Below are 16,315 nucleotides of genomic sequence, written 5' to 3' on the forward strand. Positions count from 1 at the left end.
CTGAGTAAAGACGGGCCTAATTTTAGCTTTGCTAGTCATTTAAGCCTAACAATTACTAAAAAAAAAGCTTGGTTGCTGCAGTCGGTAATCTTGAGTTCACACACAGACATCTTTATTTACAGCTAATCATTTTGATGGACAAACAAAACAAAACAATTTCTGAAAGATATCAGTGGATTAATTTTATCCATACGTGGTCAAAACTCAGTCAAATATTTACACACGCACTCATTTTGGTGCAAGCCTGTCGGTTTTAGCGCCACGCTGTGGGTCTGCTTCACTGCCTGCGTTAGAGTTGGATTAAACAAAGTGTTGGAATAATAAAGACTCCAAATTCCCTAATGTCACCTATAATCACCAGCTACAGAGCCAAAACTGTGAACAATCCCTAAAAAAAACCAACCATGTCTAATAGAGAGATTCAAATTTCTAGGCACATAGATGCTAAAAGCTTGCTAATGGCTACAAAAGCAGGTTGGTTTGACTCTGAGTGGCCCATGTTTTTTTCTTGGAAAAAGAATAAATCATCATTGAAAAGGCTCAAAATTTTTATGGAACCCTAGAAAACAGTACATCTCTCTTACTGTCTTACTTTCTAAACCTTAAATAATTTCTCCACTTTCGTGCCTTCTTCGCTCTTTAATTCATTCAGCCGTCAAGGTTTTAGTCATTTTTATAAATTTGAAACCCCAAAAGGGCCTTTTTCATTTCGGTTTCCTCCTGAAGCGCATCGCCGGCCGGCCCTGTGGACGCCTGTTTCGCAGCCAGGTAGGACCTACAAGTTGCAACGACCACGCTGAGATTTCGTAGCGTCGGTATCAAATGACAGCTCGGAGGACTCGAGCAGGTGCTTGACACGCAGTGAATGGAGCCTGTATGCTCATTACAGGGAGACATCTGCTGCGGTCCAGCCCCCTCCTCGCCCACAAGTCCCACTCTCCCCCCGCCTGTTCGCCCCCGTCCAGCTTTACCCTGATGTTTGGACGCCCTGTCAATGTGCGGGAGGCACCGCAACACACACACACACCCGCACATCGTCTACATTAACACACACCCACCCACGCCACCCACTGTAGCCTTGTTGAGGGGTAAACAGTAGAAAAATCCGGTTGCATGGCTACGTGGACGTGAAGGGAAACGCCAGCATTAAGGCACAGTAGCTGTTTTAATTCTGTTTTGCATCCTATGAAACATAATTTACAGTAAATCCCATTTCTCAGATTGTCATCGTCGAGCTGAAAGCTTCACATTTTCCACAGATTTTTGAGAAATCACTACCTTCTACGACCAATTTCAATTATTTTACGCATCGCATGACTACCATTAAAACAAAAATACATTAATACAAATACGCAGCCTGGAAATTAACAGCGTATTGTACTGTATTCGCAAACACTCAGCAACAATCTTTTCAGAGGCTAATTATAAATGATTGAAATTAATTTGCTCTTAAACATCAGCTCACAGTTCTTTCGATTCCGTTTGAGCCATTTACCCTTCTGGGTCGACTCCCTCATTCTGCTGTTAAATAGAAAGCGGTTTTCCAAAACATTTTAATTTAAAACACTGATGAAGAAGGAAGAAAAGACACAAATCAAGTGAGATAGAGAAGCGAGATATGACAAGGAGAGTGCGCAGGATTGGTTTATAAATCAGTGAAATGATCGGCGTAGCAGTAAAACATTTTTGCATCGATTTTGCTGGGGATGTTGTAACATAGGATTTACAGGAGTTAGGATGAGAAGGAGATAATAAATTGCACGCAGAAAGTGTGGCTGGAAGGTGGGGAAAAAAAGAACGATAAGCGGCGTTTGTGAAAAATAATGAGAAGCTGAGGGATCCTGGTTTCAAGTTTTTCACTGAAGTCAGTTTAAGCTAAATAGATCCAACCATAAGAGTTGCACATTCATGGAAAAAAGGCTGAGAAGCAGAAGCTACAAAAATCATTCTCCAAACCATCTTCAGTGAAAATCAGACACCAGGTCAGCACCGACACCTCGCAGCAACTGTGGAACACAGTGGTGGAGGGTTGATGATTTCAGCCTACCGATCCTGAGCCTTTTATATCCACAGCATCCATGTACCTTGCATGGATGAATCAGTCATCCATGTACTAAAGTAAGCCAGAGTCAAGTTGGTTGAAGCTTTGTCTAAATCGGCTGATCACAAACGCAGGAGAATATCTACAACAGGGAGGCTGGAAAGGAAAGTATCAAGCCGTCGCCGTGCACAAGTCTATTAAAGTGCCGCTTAAGAGAACCGAGCATAGACTAAAAGTCTGAACAGATTAATGAACTGAAGTAATGTTGGAATGATGAGTGAGCCAAAAATTCCTCCCCAACAATGTTAATCGGTGATGGAATGCACTTTGCTTTCAGCAAGCTTTCACATTGCTTTATTTTGGAAAAAATATAAACACTACAGTAATAAAAATAGATTTATCTGAAGCTAGCTTTAATGAACCACTGCCCAGACAATGCAGACATTATCTTGTATTTATGGTGTAGACAGAAGGAAAGCCATTAAGAAACGACCGACCTCTTTTTTGCAGGACTGTCCTCGCCATATTTGTTGCTCCCATGGAGGCCCTGAGAGCGCAAGGACCCATCTTCTTTGTGGCAGCCCTTCGACACCGAGCCATTCAGCTGCCCATTGGCAAGAGAACCTGGAGACGAGAAGCACAAAAATAGTTACACCCAAGCCTCCCTCAACATCCACTCGATGAAATCATTTAAACTTATATTGCTAACATAATTCTTTATCAGTCTTTTTCCTGCACCGATATATTCTTTTAAAAGAAATATCAAGTCTTTGTGGAATAAATGGCATTTTCATAATTTTACTCTGTCAGGGTTAATAAAGCTCTTTTTTTAAACTCTTTGAAATGATGCAATAATGCGAGAGGGGGGCAGTAAACATCGCTTTTGATGAGATTATGGTAAATCTGTTTTAGCCGACAGTGCAGAGAAGAGAACATGGGAATGACAATGATTGAAAGAGAACAACGGAAAGAAAGCACAAATGAGCCATAAACAGTTCAAAACAAACTGAGCTCGTGAGGCAAGCTGAAAGCACTTCATTTCATGTCCCACTATACATTTTGCAGCTTCTCAGGGATCAATTTTAGAGAAAAGGAAAATCAACTTCCTTTTTCTTAAGAGCGGAATAGAGGTGATGGGCTCCCTAGGATGATAAATTGAGGAGAAAACAAGCCAGAGGCAGTGTGAGAAAAGGACAGCTTCTGCCAGACATGAAATTTTCAGAAAACCCGACAGAGAGTCACGATTAAATATTTAGCAAGTAGCTCACTCAAACAAAACAAGACTCCAGACAGATTTCTAAATCAAAAGCAACAAGAGGCGCAGGAAATTTAAATCAGGTCAAAGAAGAGTGGAAGTTAATAGTAATCAGAGGTAATTTTCTCTGGGGCAGATCTTGGAATGTGTCGGTTTTAGAAGCCCGTCTGATTCAGGAAGACACAGTGTGAGAAAAAAACAACAACATAGGACGTGTTGAGAATTTCTGGGGTATCATAGTGTGTGATAATATCCCATGGATGCATTTATAAAGGTCATCCGGTCCCTGCATCACCAAAGCATGAGCTATAACCTTAACACAACGTCAAGCTTGTTCCCGGTGCAGGCTTTTCACTCCCAGCACCAACGCTGGTCTCCGATTCTTGCCGTCGTGTTCATGGATGGGGATCTAAAGGTGTAGTTGTTGCAAATCCAGTTTGGGAACCTTCGTGCCTCATCTTTGTTTTATGCAGGAGATGTAGTTCTGTTTGCGTCTTCAATTAACTGGAATAGTTTACAGCCAAGTATGACATACCCGGGATACGTCATGCTTCCCATGTCTTAGGTCGAGGCTTTCATTTGGAGGTCAGCGTGTGACTCAAGTATAGGAGTTTATTAAGCCGTGTGTTCTTGAGCCATGACACAGAAACTGTTGAATGGATCACAAATTGGATAGGTTGAGTAGAAAAGACTGGTTTCGCATCAAGTCAAAAGGTTACGCTCTTAAACTGCCGGGCTGCCTGTACTTCAACAGCTCAACTATGGACATGAGATACAATCATCACCTGAAAGAGTAACACCCCAGATACTCCTGGCACTGGAGAACGCCTCCTGATAAAAAGTACTATGCTGAGCTGGTTTCAGACATCTGGTATGAATGCCATCAGTGAGGTTTTTGGAGTCCTTTTGCCCATCTACCCTGATGCCAACACTTTTATTAACTCGCCTCATACCGACCGCTTCCCCTGACCCTAAACACAAACTACATTGATAGGTAGTTTACATTTTTTAGATTCATTATTCCATGTACATTTATAAACCTGAAGAGAACCTTTCACTCCGGACACGGAGTGAAAATCGGAAAAGGTTTTGGATTGTGGGATCTTAGAGATGTGACATCAAAATAAGTGATATTCTGATATATGGTCACTCTATAGTCATGGCTGAGAATCAAAAAATATGAGGTTCTGCTGGAAGTTTAAAACTCAGTTAGCATGTCATCTATGTCCAGGTAAAGATTTTCACCTAGCAAGTCAGAGGCAAAGGTGTTATTCTGAAATATATATTTATTTATTTTTTATTTTTTCCCTTTTTTTTTTATGAGGGAGATTTACAGGAAAAACAGAAGGATACCGAGTCTTGATGTTAGAAATGCTGGAACTTCAACATGTTAAGAGTCAGTAACTTTACTGTACCTGCAACAGGAAGGTATTAGATTACATACATACAGGCTCTCTCTCTGCAGAAAACGTATCCGACTTGACTAAGGCAATGACGGTTCTAACCTGTTCACGTTCGCTTAGCAAAGACCAGCAATGACTCACTGGCTCCCACCCCTGAAACTCAATCTTGTTCGATCACCAACATCTCAATAATAGAATGTGTCTTTTTTTACGTCACCGATACTTAGCAAGAGAGGTTACCACCAACATGCCAACTTAATTTCATTCAACAGATAAATGTTTCATTAGGTCTCTCACTCTCTACTGCTAACTAATATTAATTCAGCCCTCACCAACAGCATGAGTCAAAGGCAAAGGTCGGGATGAGTATGACTTATATGATGTCCTGTCAGAGTTGCAATTGGTGAACAAGTCTGGGCATTGTTTTCACCTGATAGATGGGAAGGGAAGCAGCGAGATCAAATGACAGCCGGCGACAGAAGGAAGATGAATGATTGTTGAGAGTGTAAAAACATCTCAGACATATGATTTAACAGTTACATCTCCAGTTTGGGCTGAATGAACTCACACACTTTTCTCATTACTGCATAAACTCCATTTGGTTTGCTCACACGCACGCAGGGCAGGTCAGTACCTGAAAGCGGAGGTATAGTCATCAGATACATCGTTGCGGTCAGAGTGTTAAGAAGAACCCGGGCGATGAGTAAGTTTATTGCATCGCACAAAATGTTTTATGTTTGCGCCAAAGAGCCACTAAGTCTATACGTCAAGGTGAATCATCCCTCTACAATTCGCACTTGGCACAAAAAGATTCGCTAACCTTTTGTGAATCACCAGTTTCTATTAAAGTTGTTTAAAGGAATTTGGCAACTGCGAAATGATATTTTCATGACATGCCAATGTGGAATTATAGCTAAAATAAACTGCAGGCGCTCAAGCACGTTTCATGTGAATTATAATACTGGACGGCAAAAAAAAAAGAGATGCAGAAAACAGACAAAGGTATTGCCATAGTTTACCCTTTTTAAACAGTGACGACTAGTCCAAAAGAAATTAATTAATGGCTTTAGATATGCATACTATAAGATGGATAAAAAGAAGTATGTTACTCTCAAAACCAGTGATATAGTAAACATTTTGCTGATTTTAAATCGACTGTGACAAGTGATTAAAAATTCTATATTATACAAATATATATAGTAGATTTGTAGTGTGAAGCCTAATGAAGCCTATGTTTCATTATCCGCTGGACAAGAGAAGGCAATTATAAAATGTAAAAAATGTAGATACATTATAATGTATCTATATTTTTTGGTTCTTTAAAGTAGCTCTTTACAAAATTTACAAAATGGATACAGGCTTTAAAGTTCATGAACTACATTATTTCACCCATGAAACCAGCTGTTAATGTTTTGTCAGCTTCCTTTTTCAATGCCTTAGTCATTTTAGGGTACATCTACTAGCTCATATCTCGCTGCTATGACAGCCAAAAAGGCAGAGTGTGAGAGGTGAATGCCAAGTTGGAAGCTGTCCAGATCAAATTTTTATGCAGATGTTATGTAAATGTCATTTAACGTGATGCCCACGAATAAAAAGAGAGCGCATGCTGCAGAAAAGGCTCGCGAGCCAACCAATTAACATTTTTCCAGTGAGGAAACTATTAAATAAACCATCTTTGGACTCAAAAGGTTATGCGTGTGCATCTAAGTGAATTTTCTACAGTGATTCAATGTGCCAGCCAACTAAAGGAAAACATAAAAGCTCTTTAATAAGCAGGAAATTTTGTAAAAATTTTGAGGTGCATCATTAAAACTCATCTGATCATGGTGTGTAAACAGTCTCCCCTCTGCCTCTGGACAGTGTTTCGCCAATATACATCAGAGCAAAAGCAAAACAGCTCATTAAGTTTAATTGTGCTCACAAAATGACTGACACATGGCGTCCCGAGAGAACACAAACAAACAAGAATTGGCCCATTTCGACAGCCCGCTCTTCTCTTCCATCCTCGACATCCGTCCATCCATTTCCTCCCATTCTCCAAAGAGTTGTTTGACATATGCTGGTTGCACATGAGTGCCCGTTTGAGAGGCAGACCTGGGAATCCCGGGGAAAGCAGAGAACTGGGGATAGTTAAGCGTAGGGAGAGCCTGGTGCCAACCTTTTTGCGTCCTGGAGCAGAGATATGATGCCAGCGAGCAATCCCAGAAGCAGGGGCTAATCAGACTTAGATTTAGGTGTGCTTAACTACGCCCGTCCCTGTGTTAGACTCACCTCACAGTCTCGAGAGAGCAGAAGGAAGTTAAGAAGGGTACATAGCAGAACAAGACAGAGTACCCCATTTCTGTGAATAACCAGAACTAAAACTGGTTTGTTACGGCTTTGAATACACATTAATTGGGTGCAAAACGTGACCTTTTGGTTCTTTATTGCACTTCTTAGCACACTAAGATATAAATATATATAACTAATAATTGTTGCAACATTATGTAAAGCACTTCAAGTCGATAAATTTCAGCCTACCACTAGATTCATCTAAATATCATGCTTGCAATTTTCTTATTTTGAAAAAGAAACAGTATGGGTAATATGGATAAAACATTTCTCCGGTAGTGATTGGTTTTGATAACTTTCAAAACCCGATTTCTAAGGAGCAATATGAAAAACCTACAAGAAATATTCATAATTACATTTTTATAACTATGCATAAACTAAATATAAAACGTCCTTAAGAATTGTGGAAAATTATGGATTACGGGCAAAAAAAACCAAAAAAACTTTCTAGCAAGATATTGATTGTAAACTGAAACCTTTTTGCAGCTCCATTTAAAGCGCAAACATGTTTCAGCTCACGTATAAAAATCACATTTATTATCGGTTTTGGTGCATTTTAAGTCTCGTCATAGTCATCATCATTTCCAGTTTCTTGACAAACTCTTGTAAATCTTCTATTGCCTATCACCAATTTTCACTCAAAACATTTCTTTTTCTTAAAAATATGCCCTCCTCCTTTTGAAAAATATTTTTTCTAAGCTCATATCCAACGTTTCTTGCGAAGCTATCGTTTCATCTTACTCCTGCGCCTTTTGTCATTGGTTTTCTTTGCGCTCTCTTGGAAACAAAGAATGTCAGTCATTTTCACACTACTGCCAGTTGCACACACACAACATAGCTAAGAATGCAAAGAATGTAAGGCAGAGGATGTTTGGACACGATGAGCAGAATTTGAATAAGAGACATCAAACTTTTAAGAGACAGAGCGAATTTCAGCAACCCCCGTACGTTTTTAGATTGGGAGCAGAGATTTGTGGGAGAGCAATGTATTATTCAACCCTGAGAATAATTTGCTCTAAATTAAGAAAGATTTACTCTTTAATTTCCAAATGACAAATTTCTTGAAAAATACAAAAAAAAGATGAAAATATAAAAGCATCCCAGTTGCAACCGCAGAGGGAGAAGCAAAAAAAAAAAAAAAAAGAAAACTATTCACACGTCAATGCCTTCCTGTTCAAACATTCACATCTTCAATGAATGGGCCTCATTAGCAGGTGTAAACGACAGACAATACATGTAATTATTAATATAACAACATTTTATTCTCCTTTGATGAATAATATGTTAATGCATGTTCTGTATAATTCACACTCAAACATCACTTTCATCCCCAATTCCCCCTTTACTCAACAAGAGCATCTAAAACTCTCTAGTGTGCTCTTGGTTCAAGTGATTCTTGAACCAGAATGTTGTTAAAATGGCACACAAGGAGAGGAGTAATTCTGAGAAAAAGCCCTACACAGAATCCTTTCCCACACATTGTTTTTTTAAAGCAGAAGCTCAAACTGAAAATATATTGCCGTTTCTTACAAGATTGTAGGACAACAAAGTACGACAATTTACCGAAGCCAGGCAATGGAGTTCAGAAACATGACATCTGTTTTGCACCGGTTCAAAGCTAAATCTGAAGCATCAAAGTCAAAGATGGTTTCCTGTAATGACTCCACGCTTTTTTTTTTAATCGTTTTTCATTGACAGAACAAGCAAGGACGGAACAGATGCAATCTCTCTCCCTCTGCATGATAGATTGGCAAAACTTGCCCTCACTCAGGTATTAAGTTACAGTTATTCATTCCCCCCTCTGTGCTAGCATACTTTTATCTGTCCTCTGTACTGTGATGCCATCACCAGAAAGATGAATAGTGGTCCGACACAGAGTTTTAGCTGCCACAGCTGCCACTCTGGCCGTGCAAGCTGGTGGCACAGGAAATGCAGACAAACAGAGCAGACTGACTGATGAAGGGAATGGGAATGGAGTATCTAAAAATGGTCAGAACAGCAAGTCCAGAGACATGCAGACAGACAGGAAAAGAACGAAAGAAGACAAGCCAGAGAAATGGGCGAATGGAGAGCCTTCTCCTCTGCACCTCCTTGTGTTTGGCCAACAGCCAGCTCCTCCATCAATAGCACTTAGGAAAATGGAGAGGGAGGAAAGGATCGGAGAGGAGACGTCAGGAAAAATACGGCAGACAGATACGGAGAGGTGGGAACGTTGCTACATAAAAAGATGCAAACGGCTGGAGAAACACGAGAGAAAGAGTTAAAAAATACACATAGCAGAGGAAAAGAACAGTGAAGATGGAGAACAAATGGAGAAAGAGGGAGGGACGCTTTGGATGACAGTAACGATAGTTAAGACAGATGGGGCAGAGGATGGAAAGGACAAAACAGGACGGGGGGAAAAACGAAGACGTAGACGGATGAAGGAAGCAGGAGGTAGAAGAGGCTATAGAGAAGAGAATGAGGTTTTGGATAAACATAATCGAGGAGACTGCCAGGAGACAGGAGCTGGCAGAGATAGCAGTAACCGGAGTCCTATTGATGTGTAATGAAACCCCGTATCAGGGGAGAGAAAAACGGAAGGACAAATGAAAAGAGGAAAATAGGGGAGGAGAAAAAGGAGCGGAGCCATGTGGATGGGAGAGAGGATGCTCGGGCGAATTAGTGGATGGGATGCAAAAAGGGCATAATGTCATTTGTTAAATAATGCAGGGAATGAGTACGAGTGGCAGGAAGTGTGATGGAGACGGAAAACTGCCGACAGGGAAAGGTGACGAGGCTGGGAAGATGGTGTGATTGCTAGCTGTAGACAAAGAGAAAGATGGGTGGGTGGGGAGACTGATGCATAAAACCGACAGACACATTTCATAAGCAAATCTCAGCGACAAAAATCAGGGTTATGTAAGGAATGTAGTCATTTGTAAAGGAACTCTCCTTTCTTAATGCTCAATTAATACTCTTTGAAAGCTTTCCTCTATAAAGCATAAAAGCAAATTAGCTTTTAAAGAATATCCTGGACTATAATGAAGCTGAATTTGGTTTCAAACGCAGCATTTTCTAAACTAAGAAATCATAAAGACACAAATCACAAGTCTTTCGGGGAAAAAAAAAAAGAAGCATAATTAAGGGGACTAGGTGATTTTCTAAATTCCTATCTGATTCAAATTATTAAAATCTGTATTTTTTTAAGATCAACATATGGCTTGGTTTCACTTACTCATGATAGTTATTGTTTGAACGAGTTTTCCAAAAACTGTTTAACACAGAGAAATGGAGAAATGGTTAACACAGAAAATTGATCTGTGACATCACATGATACAGCAAAAATAAAATAACTTCTGACTGAGGTTTATTATGTAGAATCAAGCAAGGTCTGGGCTGCTATTAGTTTTTGCAATTATATCTGTGCAAGACTAAAACCAGCAGCACATGTCTGGCCTCAACACGAGTCCAGACACTCTAACCCGCGGTTCTCTAAAACAGCAGGAGCTGCCCATTCAGGATGTAGAGCATGCTGAGCATGATCCTCCAAAATGGCTGACAGTTTCACCACAATGTGCATGAGAGATGGAGAAACTGTGCTGCTCACGCTGCCTCCTGAAGCCACGCTAACCCTGGGTGCTCTAAAGCAGCGGGGTCCCCCGTCTATTCAGCACCAGCTCCCCCTTTTGTGTCGGCGTGGGGCTGCTGTCGTTACCCCTCGGTGCGACGGGCCGCCAACGCTTTTTAATGAGTCATTTTTATTCAGGCGATAAGGTCAGCCACCCGCAGAGGCTTAAAAGGTCCTGAATGGCAAATATGAGAGTTAGCTGTCACGAGGAAGGGAGGAGGGCAGCCGGTATGGGTACATGGTGAATAAAGGAAGGTGTGAAAAATAAAATACTGAAAGAAAAAGGAAGCTAGAGTTATAAAAAATAAAAATAAAAAATAAGAATTCTGACATATTTCAAAATCCCCTTCTTATCCGTCTGTCTCCATGTCTGCTAATGGAATAGCTGGAAGACTTGCTGCCATCTGTCAGCAATTCCTCTTTCTTTCTTTCTTTCTGCATCCGACTTGAGGAGAGTAGCTAAAAGACGAGTTCAAATCTCTGCTGCTGACTGACGGAGGGATTTTCGGTACAGAAACACCGAGGTCAACAAAGAACAAAAACAACAAAGTCATCTCGGCTACGTGTTTCACAGAAAGCTCTTTCTTCTTGTGCTCTCGCCATTTTTGAGCCGTTTCAGGTTTACACACCAAAACACACCGAATCCCTCCCAAACCCACCCCCACATAAGAGTGAAAGCAGCAGGCTTCCACATGGAGCCGAGTTCCTGACGATGTAAGCAATTTTAAATATTAAACTCTCGTCTAAGTTCCTGTGAGCGCACGTTTTAATAAGTCTTGTCCCTGGAGTGAGTGTAAATGTCCAAGCTGGAAAGGATTAACACCACGTAGACGCATGCTTTCATGTCTGTGGCACTGAACAGAGTTGCTAGCTGATGAGAAAACAACATAAAAAAAAACAACCTTAAAACAGTTTGAGCTCAGAGGGTCCTTTGAGGATAACACATTGTACCAGTAAAGACTGCAACTTTCCAACCCAATCCCCCCCCACAATAAAAGGTGGGTAAGATTTCTCAATCGTGTGTTCCAAGAACATCGAACAAAAACCTAACATTTACTTCCCAAAATCCTTCCGCAGAGTGTTTAGCTTTTGTCAGAGTAAAAGGGCAAGTTTCCAGCTTTGGGTTAGTTACATTTCATAATTGAATTTTATTGTTTCAAGTCCTCATTTGACTCCGAGGAAAAGGAAAACTGTGTATCTGCAGGATCTGGGCTAAAGGGGAAGCAACAGACTGAAATCTCCTGCTCCGGCTTTGATCTAAGACACTCATGTTTGGATCTTAGTTCAGCTCTTTGTGTGTAGATTATCTCCGCTCACCACAATATGGGTTTCACCTCATTACAAATTTAACTGGGAGGGAGCGTGTGACAATGGCTTTAGCTATGCTATAGAACGAGTAGATTTTAGGCATTGTCCATTACGGCGAGCATAATAATTACTGTTCCTAGATTTAATCACTTCTGACGACAGACTGGGTCCTGCCCGTCTCCAGCTGGCTGGCCAATCAAAGCTCTCATCTATAAATAAGTGTCACTGAGGCTCATCGTTCTGCCCTGCGCCGCATGTTTTTTTGCTCAGAGTTCTTGCAAGCTGCAAGAAGCATCTTGTTTGAGCAAGTTTGCATTGGGGGCTGGTCATTTCCCCGTCTTTCACACTTTGGTTGCTTTGTGTTATTTTTCACTTTGTGAACTGGAGATTTAAAACATTTTTTTTAACCTACTTAAAGCTTACTGCATGGAAAATTGGTTATTTGAAGATTTAAACGGCTGAGACTGAACTTAAGCTTTTTCTGGATTAGACGCAAGGCTGCCGTAGTTCAGGAGCACAGCTAGCTGCTAAAAGAAACTAGAAAAGCAGCAGTTTAATGCTTCAAAAAAGGAATGCTGCACAAAAAAAAAAAAAAGGCAGAGCATTTTTCCTGCGAGTAGTAATTAGATAGTTCCTAGTGAGAATCTGTTAACCGACATTGGTGTCGCCGAGGACACTGCTTTCATTCGGGAACAATTTGTACTTTTAGAGGACCTCAGTGAAATGTGTTCGTTTGACTCCAGTGGAATTGTTTGTTTTGGTTAGAAGCTATAATCTCATGTCTTGCAGGTCGACTGGCCCAAAGCGAATCAGAACCACATTTAATTGAAATGGAGTCAAAAAGGGCTATAGAACACTCAGAACAATATTTATTATTACTTAACAGATTTGAGCACTTTTACAAATATTTATCCAAATAACTCGTCAAAACTTTAATTTGCGAGAAAAGTAAACCGAAAAGCAACAGTGTGAGTCACCGGTTTGTTTGCAGGTATGAAAGGGGAGAAAGAAGGAATGAAATGGAAATATAATACGGGCCTCGAACTGACCGTTTGTGACCATCGTTATAAATGAGCCGAGACACCATAGAGTCTCTGCCACCATCTCCATCCATCTAAATAAAATGGAACAAAAACAATCCCCCTCCCACAAAACAACCATAGTTTAATTAATGGCTCTAAACTCACCATTCAGGTTCGTGGTGCCATCACCATCCAGCTGCCGTTTCTGTGCAGTCCTAAATTCCTTCAGGGAGAGGTAAAGCACCTTTCGCATCACCCGTTCTTCCGACCACGGGATCCCATCGCTGTCATCCTGTGAACGAATACATGGAAAGGAAAACAGGTCAGCATGAATGACTAAAAGAAACCAAAGCCTCAACCTTAAGCTTCCTATTTATTCACATCAGCATTACATAAGTTTCCGCACGCATGAAGACCACTTGCGACAGTGGACATGAATTACTCCAATAAAAACACGTCATTTATACTGCGTGCTCTTTTGTTTTGCTGCTGGGCTGCAGGAAAAATGTGACTTGAGGTGAAGGTCAGGAAATGCTCACAGGCCAACCGAGGCCTTGACAAAACAGCCCAGGCTGCAAGAATCCAGCTCAGTGCCAAGAAAGCTACGCAGAAATGCAGCAACTATACACTCTGTAAACAATATAATGAGACGAGAAAAATATTTGCTTACAAGGACTGCAGCCAGTTAGCAGCAATATGGAAATTGCATTATGCATTAGTCTGCCAAGAAAGGAATAAAATATAGGGCACATAAAGATATCATATAGAAGCCATTATGAAAGCTTTGCACAAGATTAAAATACAAAGTTTGAGTCTGCCGGAGAAAGCCTTTATATACGATTCCTCATCTCTGGCTATAGAGTGGTACATTAGCATAACATGACAGAGTAATGCATTAGCATAAGGTGTAAAGGATTACATCCCGTCCGTAATGCAATGATTGCAGTGTGCTACAATGATAAAAAGTTAGACAGCAAATGAAAAATGCATAATGCAACTTTGAACTTTATTTTTTATTTTTATTTTTTTACCCCAGTTTGAATCAAACATACTGAACAGCAAAGCATTTAAAATGCTACAAATTACTTAAAAAAAACCTACTTGTCTTGTTGAGTTTTAACAGCTCATTAGAAAACAATCCAGCTGGAGCGAGCTCAGCTATGAAAGGGTCTTCGGAGAGCATCAAACGGCAATGACAATATTTCTACTCTCCCTTATTCCCAATTCTCTGACTCTGATCTGTTTGGTGTTTAACAACACTAATGACTAAAGGAAATTCAATTCGGACGCATGCAACAAAGAGTTATTAGCAAAAAAAATAAATAAAAATTATGATTGGAAGCAGATTTTCTCAAAACGAGACGCAAGGGCGCGTCTTGCGTTCGCTTCTCATAACATTGAGGAGAGAACGCATTTTGAGAGCTAGAGCGCGCCGTTTATTTGAAATCGTCGCAAATTCTGATCATGCCAACTCATCTCTGCAAAACACGTCTTCTGTGTGAGTCAAATGCCACGCAAGAGGCAGATATGAAGAAACAAAACAGCCTTCTGATAGTCCGGTTGACTCAAATCTCTGCTATAGGCTCCGCTGTAAAGCTTCCAGATATCGGGGCGACATCAGAACTGACTAAACACATTCGAGACCTGTAACTCAAATGAGAACTTCCAGCTGATGTAATTACAAGATAAAAATGTTACAGTAATAGAGAACAAAAAAAAAAAGAAAACATTTAGTCTTGTTGCTGCCACGAACTTGGATGCAGTTACGTTCTATTATATTTGATAGAACTACACAAAATAGGGCATGACTGTAAAGCAGAAAGAAAAGGAAACATGGTTCACATTTCTTTTAATAACATGAAAATGTGGCATGGTGATCATCTGTACTCAGACAATGGCTGCAAGTCTTTTTCACATCTTACGACTGAAATGCTTGTGAATTCTTTCTTGGAAAATTAACTTCCTTCTTTCCATCTGACCATCTTTCCTTGGTGATAAAAGTTATATTCATTACAAGAATATTTGTTTAAATAGTTTACAAAGGTAGATTCTTGCACTATCTTCCACTACAAGAAAGGAAATTTGAGGAAATTCCCAAAACGTTTGTGGTAAAATGTAAAAAAAAAAAAAAAAAAGTACATACTGTGACACTGAAACTACAACATTATTGGATTACGTATCCAAGTGTGTTCATGAGAGAGAAACAGAAAAACACAGTATGATATTATGTTGTCTCCAACAGCCACCTTGCCATGACAAATGACTGTCTCTTCTGCACCTTTCTGGTAAGACTGCTGAGTCTTTTCACACTGAAAAAAATTTGATCTATGCAGACAAGCCACTGCTAATTATAGCAGCATCGCCGCAGGGTGTGTACAAGTGTGTCAGTGTGTTTGACACGTATCTGATGTCTGAGGGGTTGCATCAAAATGTTGAGAGAGGACAGATAAGATGGAACTTCAATGAAAAACTTTTGCCAATATACTGAGGGGGATTTTCTTTTTTTAATGGTCAAAAGTAAACTGTTTAATTCATTCTAAGGCTTCACAATCTTAGGAATTGATTATAAGAAACAAACATTTCTCAACTTTTCTATCAACAAAAAGTCCGCACCACTGTCTCTGAGCTTTCTGATCTTCGTCGCCAAAAGCCGTTTCATTTGCGGGATATGCAGCAGTCAGTGTCAGCTGGGCTGCAGAACTTAATCACCGATTTATGATTATCACAGAGAACTTCCAGAACAGCAAGAAATGTTAGCTAATTATTTTAGTACAAAGCGTTTAGACCGTCAGTGAAGGAAATCAATCTGGTCACACTTGTTTGACGCAACATAAAAATGTCACCGACGGTGACGGTGTAAGGAGGTTAAGTCATGAAGAAAAACGTTTGATGTTTCAGGCGTCGGTCAGAAGCAGCTTTTCCATTTAAACCTTTTTTTAAAGATTTGAATCAGCATCCTGGCTCCAAAACGTCGGCGTTATAAGTTTGAACGAGCAGACGACAAAACTCGAAAAACGTGTGAAATCTAAAAAGTATTCACTTCCTTTTAAAACAGATAAAACCCAACGCATAAGACCTGGACTGGTGGCCGGCCATGTCTGGCTGAATGCAGACTCCCAGCAGACATGTGGACACAAGAAACGCCGCTCGGCACGACAGCGCTTCTTAGCCTCCGACAAAGACATAGAGAGGTATGTTTTAAGCGTAATAAGCGGGCCCCTTATTACGCCGTCACATGCGAGTGTGCGTGCACACATGCTCGCCAGTGGGAGAGGCAGAGCAAGACTTCAATTATGCCATTTCCCCCTGTAGTTAATGTCATCTAATCCATTCTTTGTGTGTGCA

The 16,315-nt window shown here is 40.4% G+C and overlaps 1 protein-coding gene across 1 annotated transcript in view; it reads right to left on the reverse strand.

The window, feature by feature from the left end:
* Positions 1 to 16,315, reverse strand: part of jarid2b (jumonji and AT-rich interaction domain containing 2b) — a 112,621-nt gene that overhangs the window by 46,886 nt on the left and 49,420 nt on the right. The window contains exons 2-3 of the mRNA XM_008422063.3: positions 13,136 to 13,262; positions 2,539 to 2,665 (exon numbers count right to left, since the gene is read on the reverse strand). Of these exons, the coding sequence (XP_008420285.1) occupies positions 2,539 to 2,665; positions 13,136 to 13,262 (254 nt within the window). The remainder of the gene's footprint in view (positions 1 to 2,538; positions 2,666 to 13,135; positions 13,263 to 16,315) is intronic.

The sequence above is a fragment of the Poecilia reticulata genome, chromosome 11 (genome assembly GCF_904066995.2).
Source record: "Poecilia reticulata chromosome 11, P_reticulata-male-v2, whole genome shotgun sequence".
NCBI classification, from domain to species: Eukaryota; Metazoa; Chordata; class Actinopteri; order Cyprinodontiformes; family Poeciliidae; genus Poecilia; species Poecilia reticulata.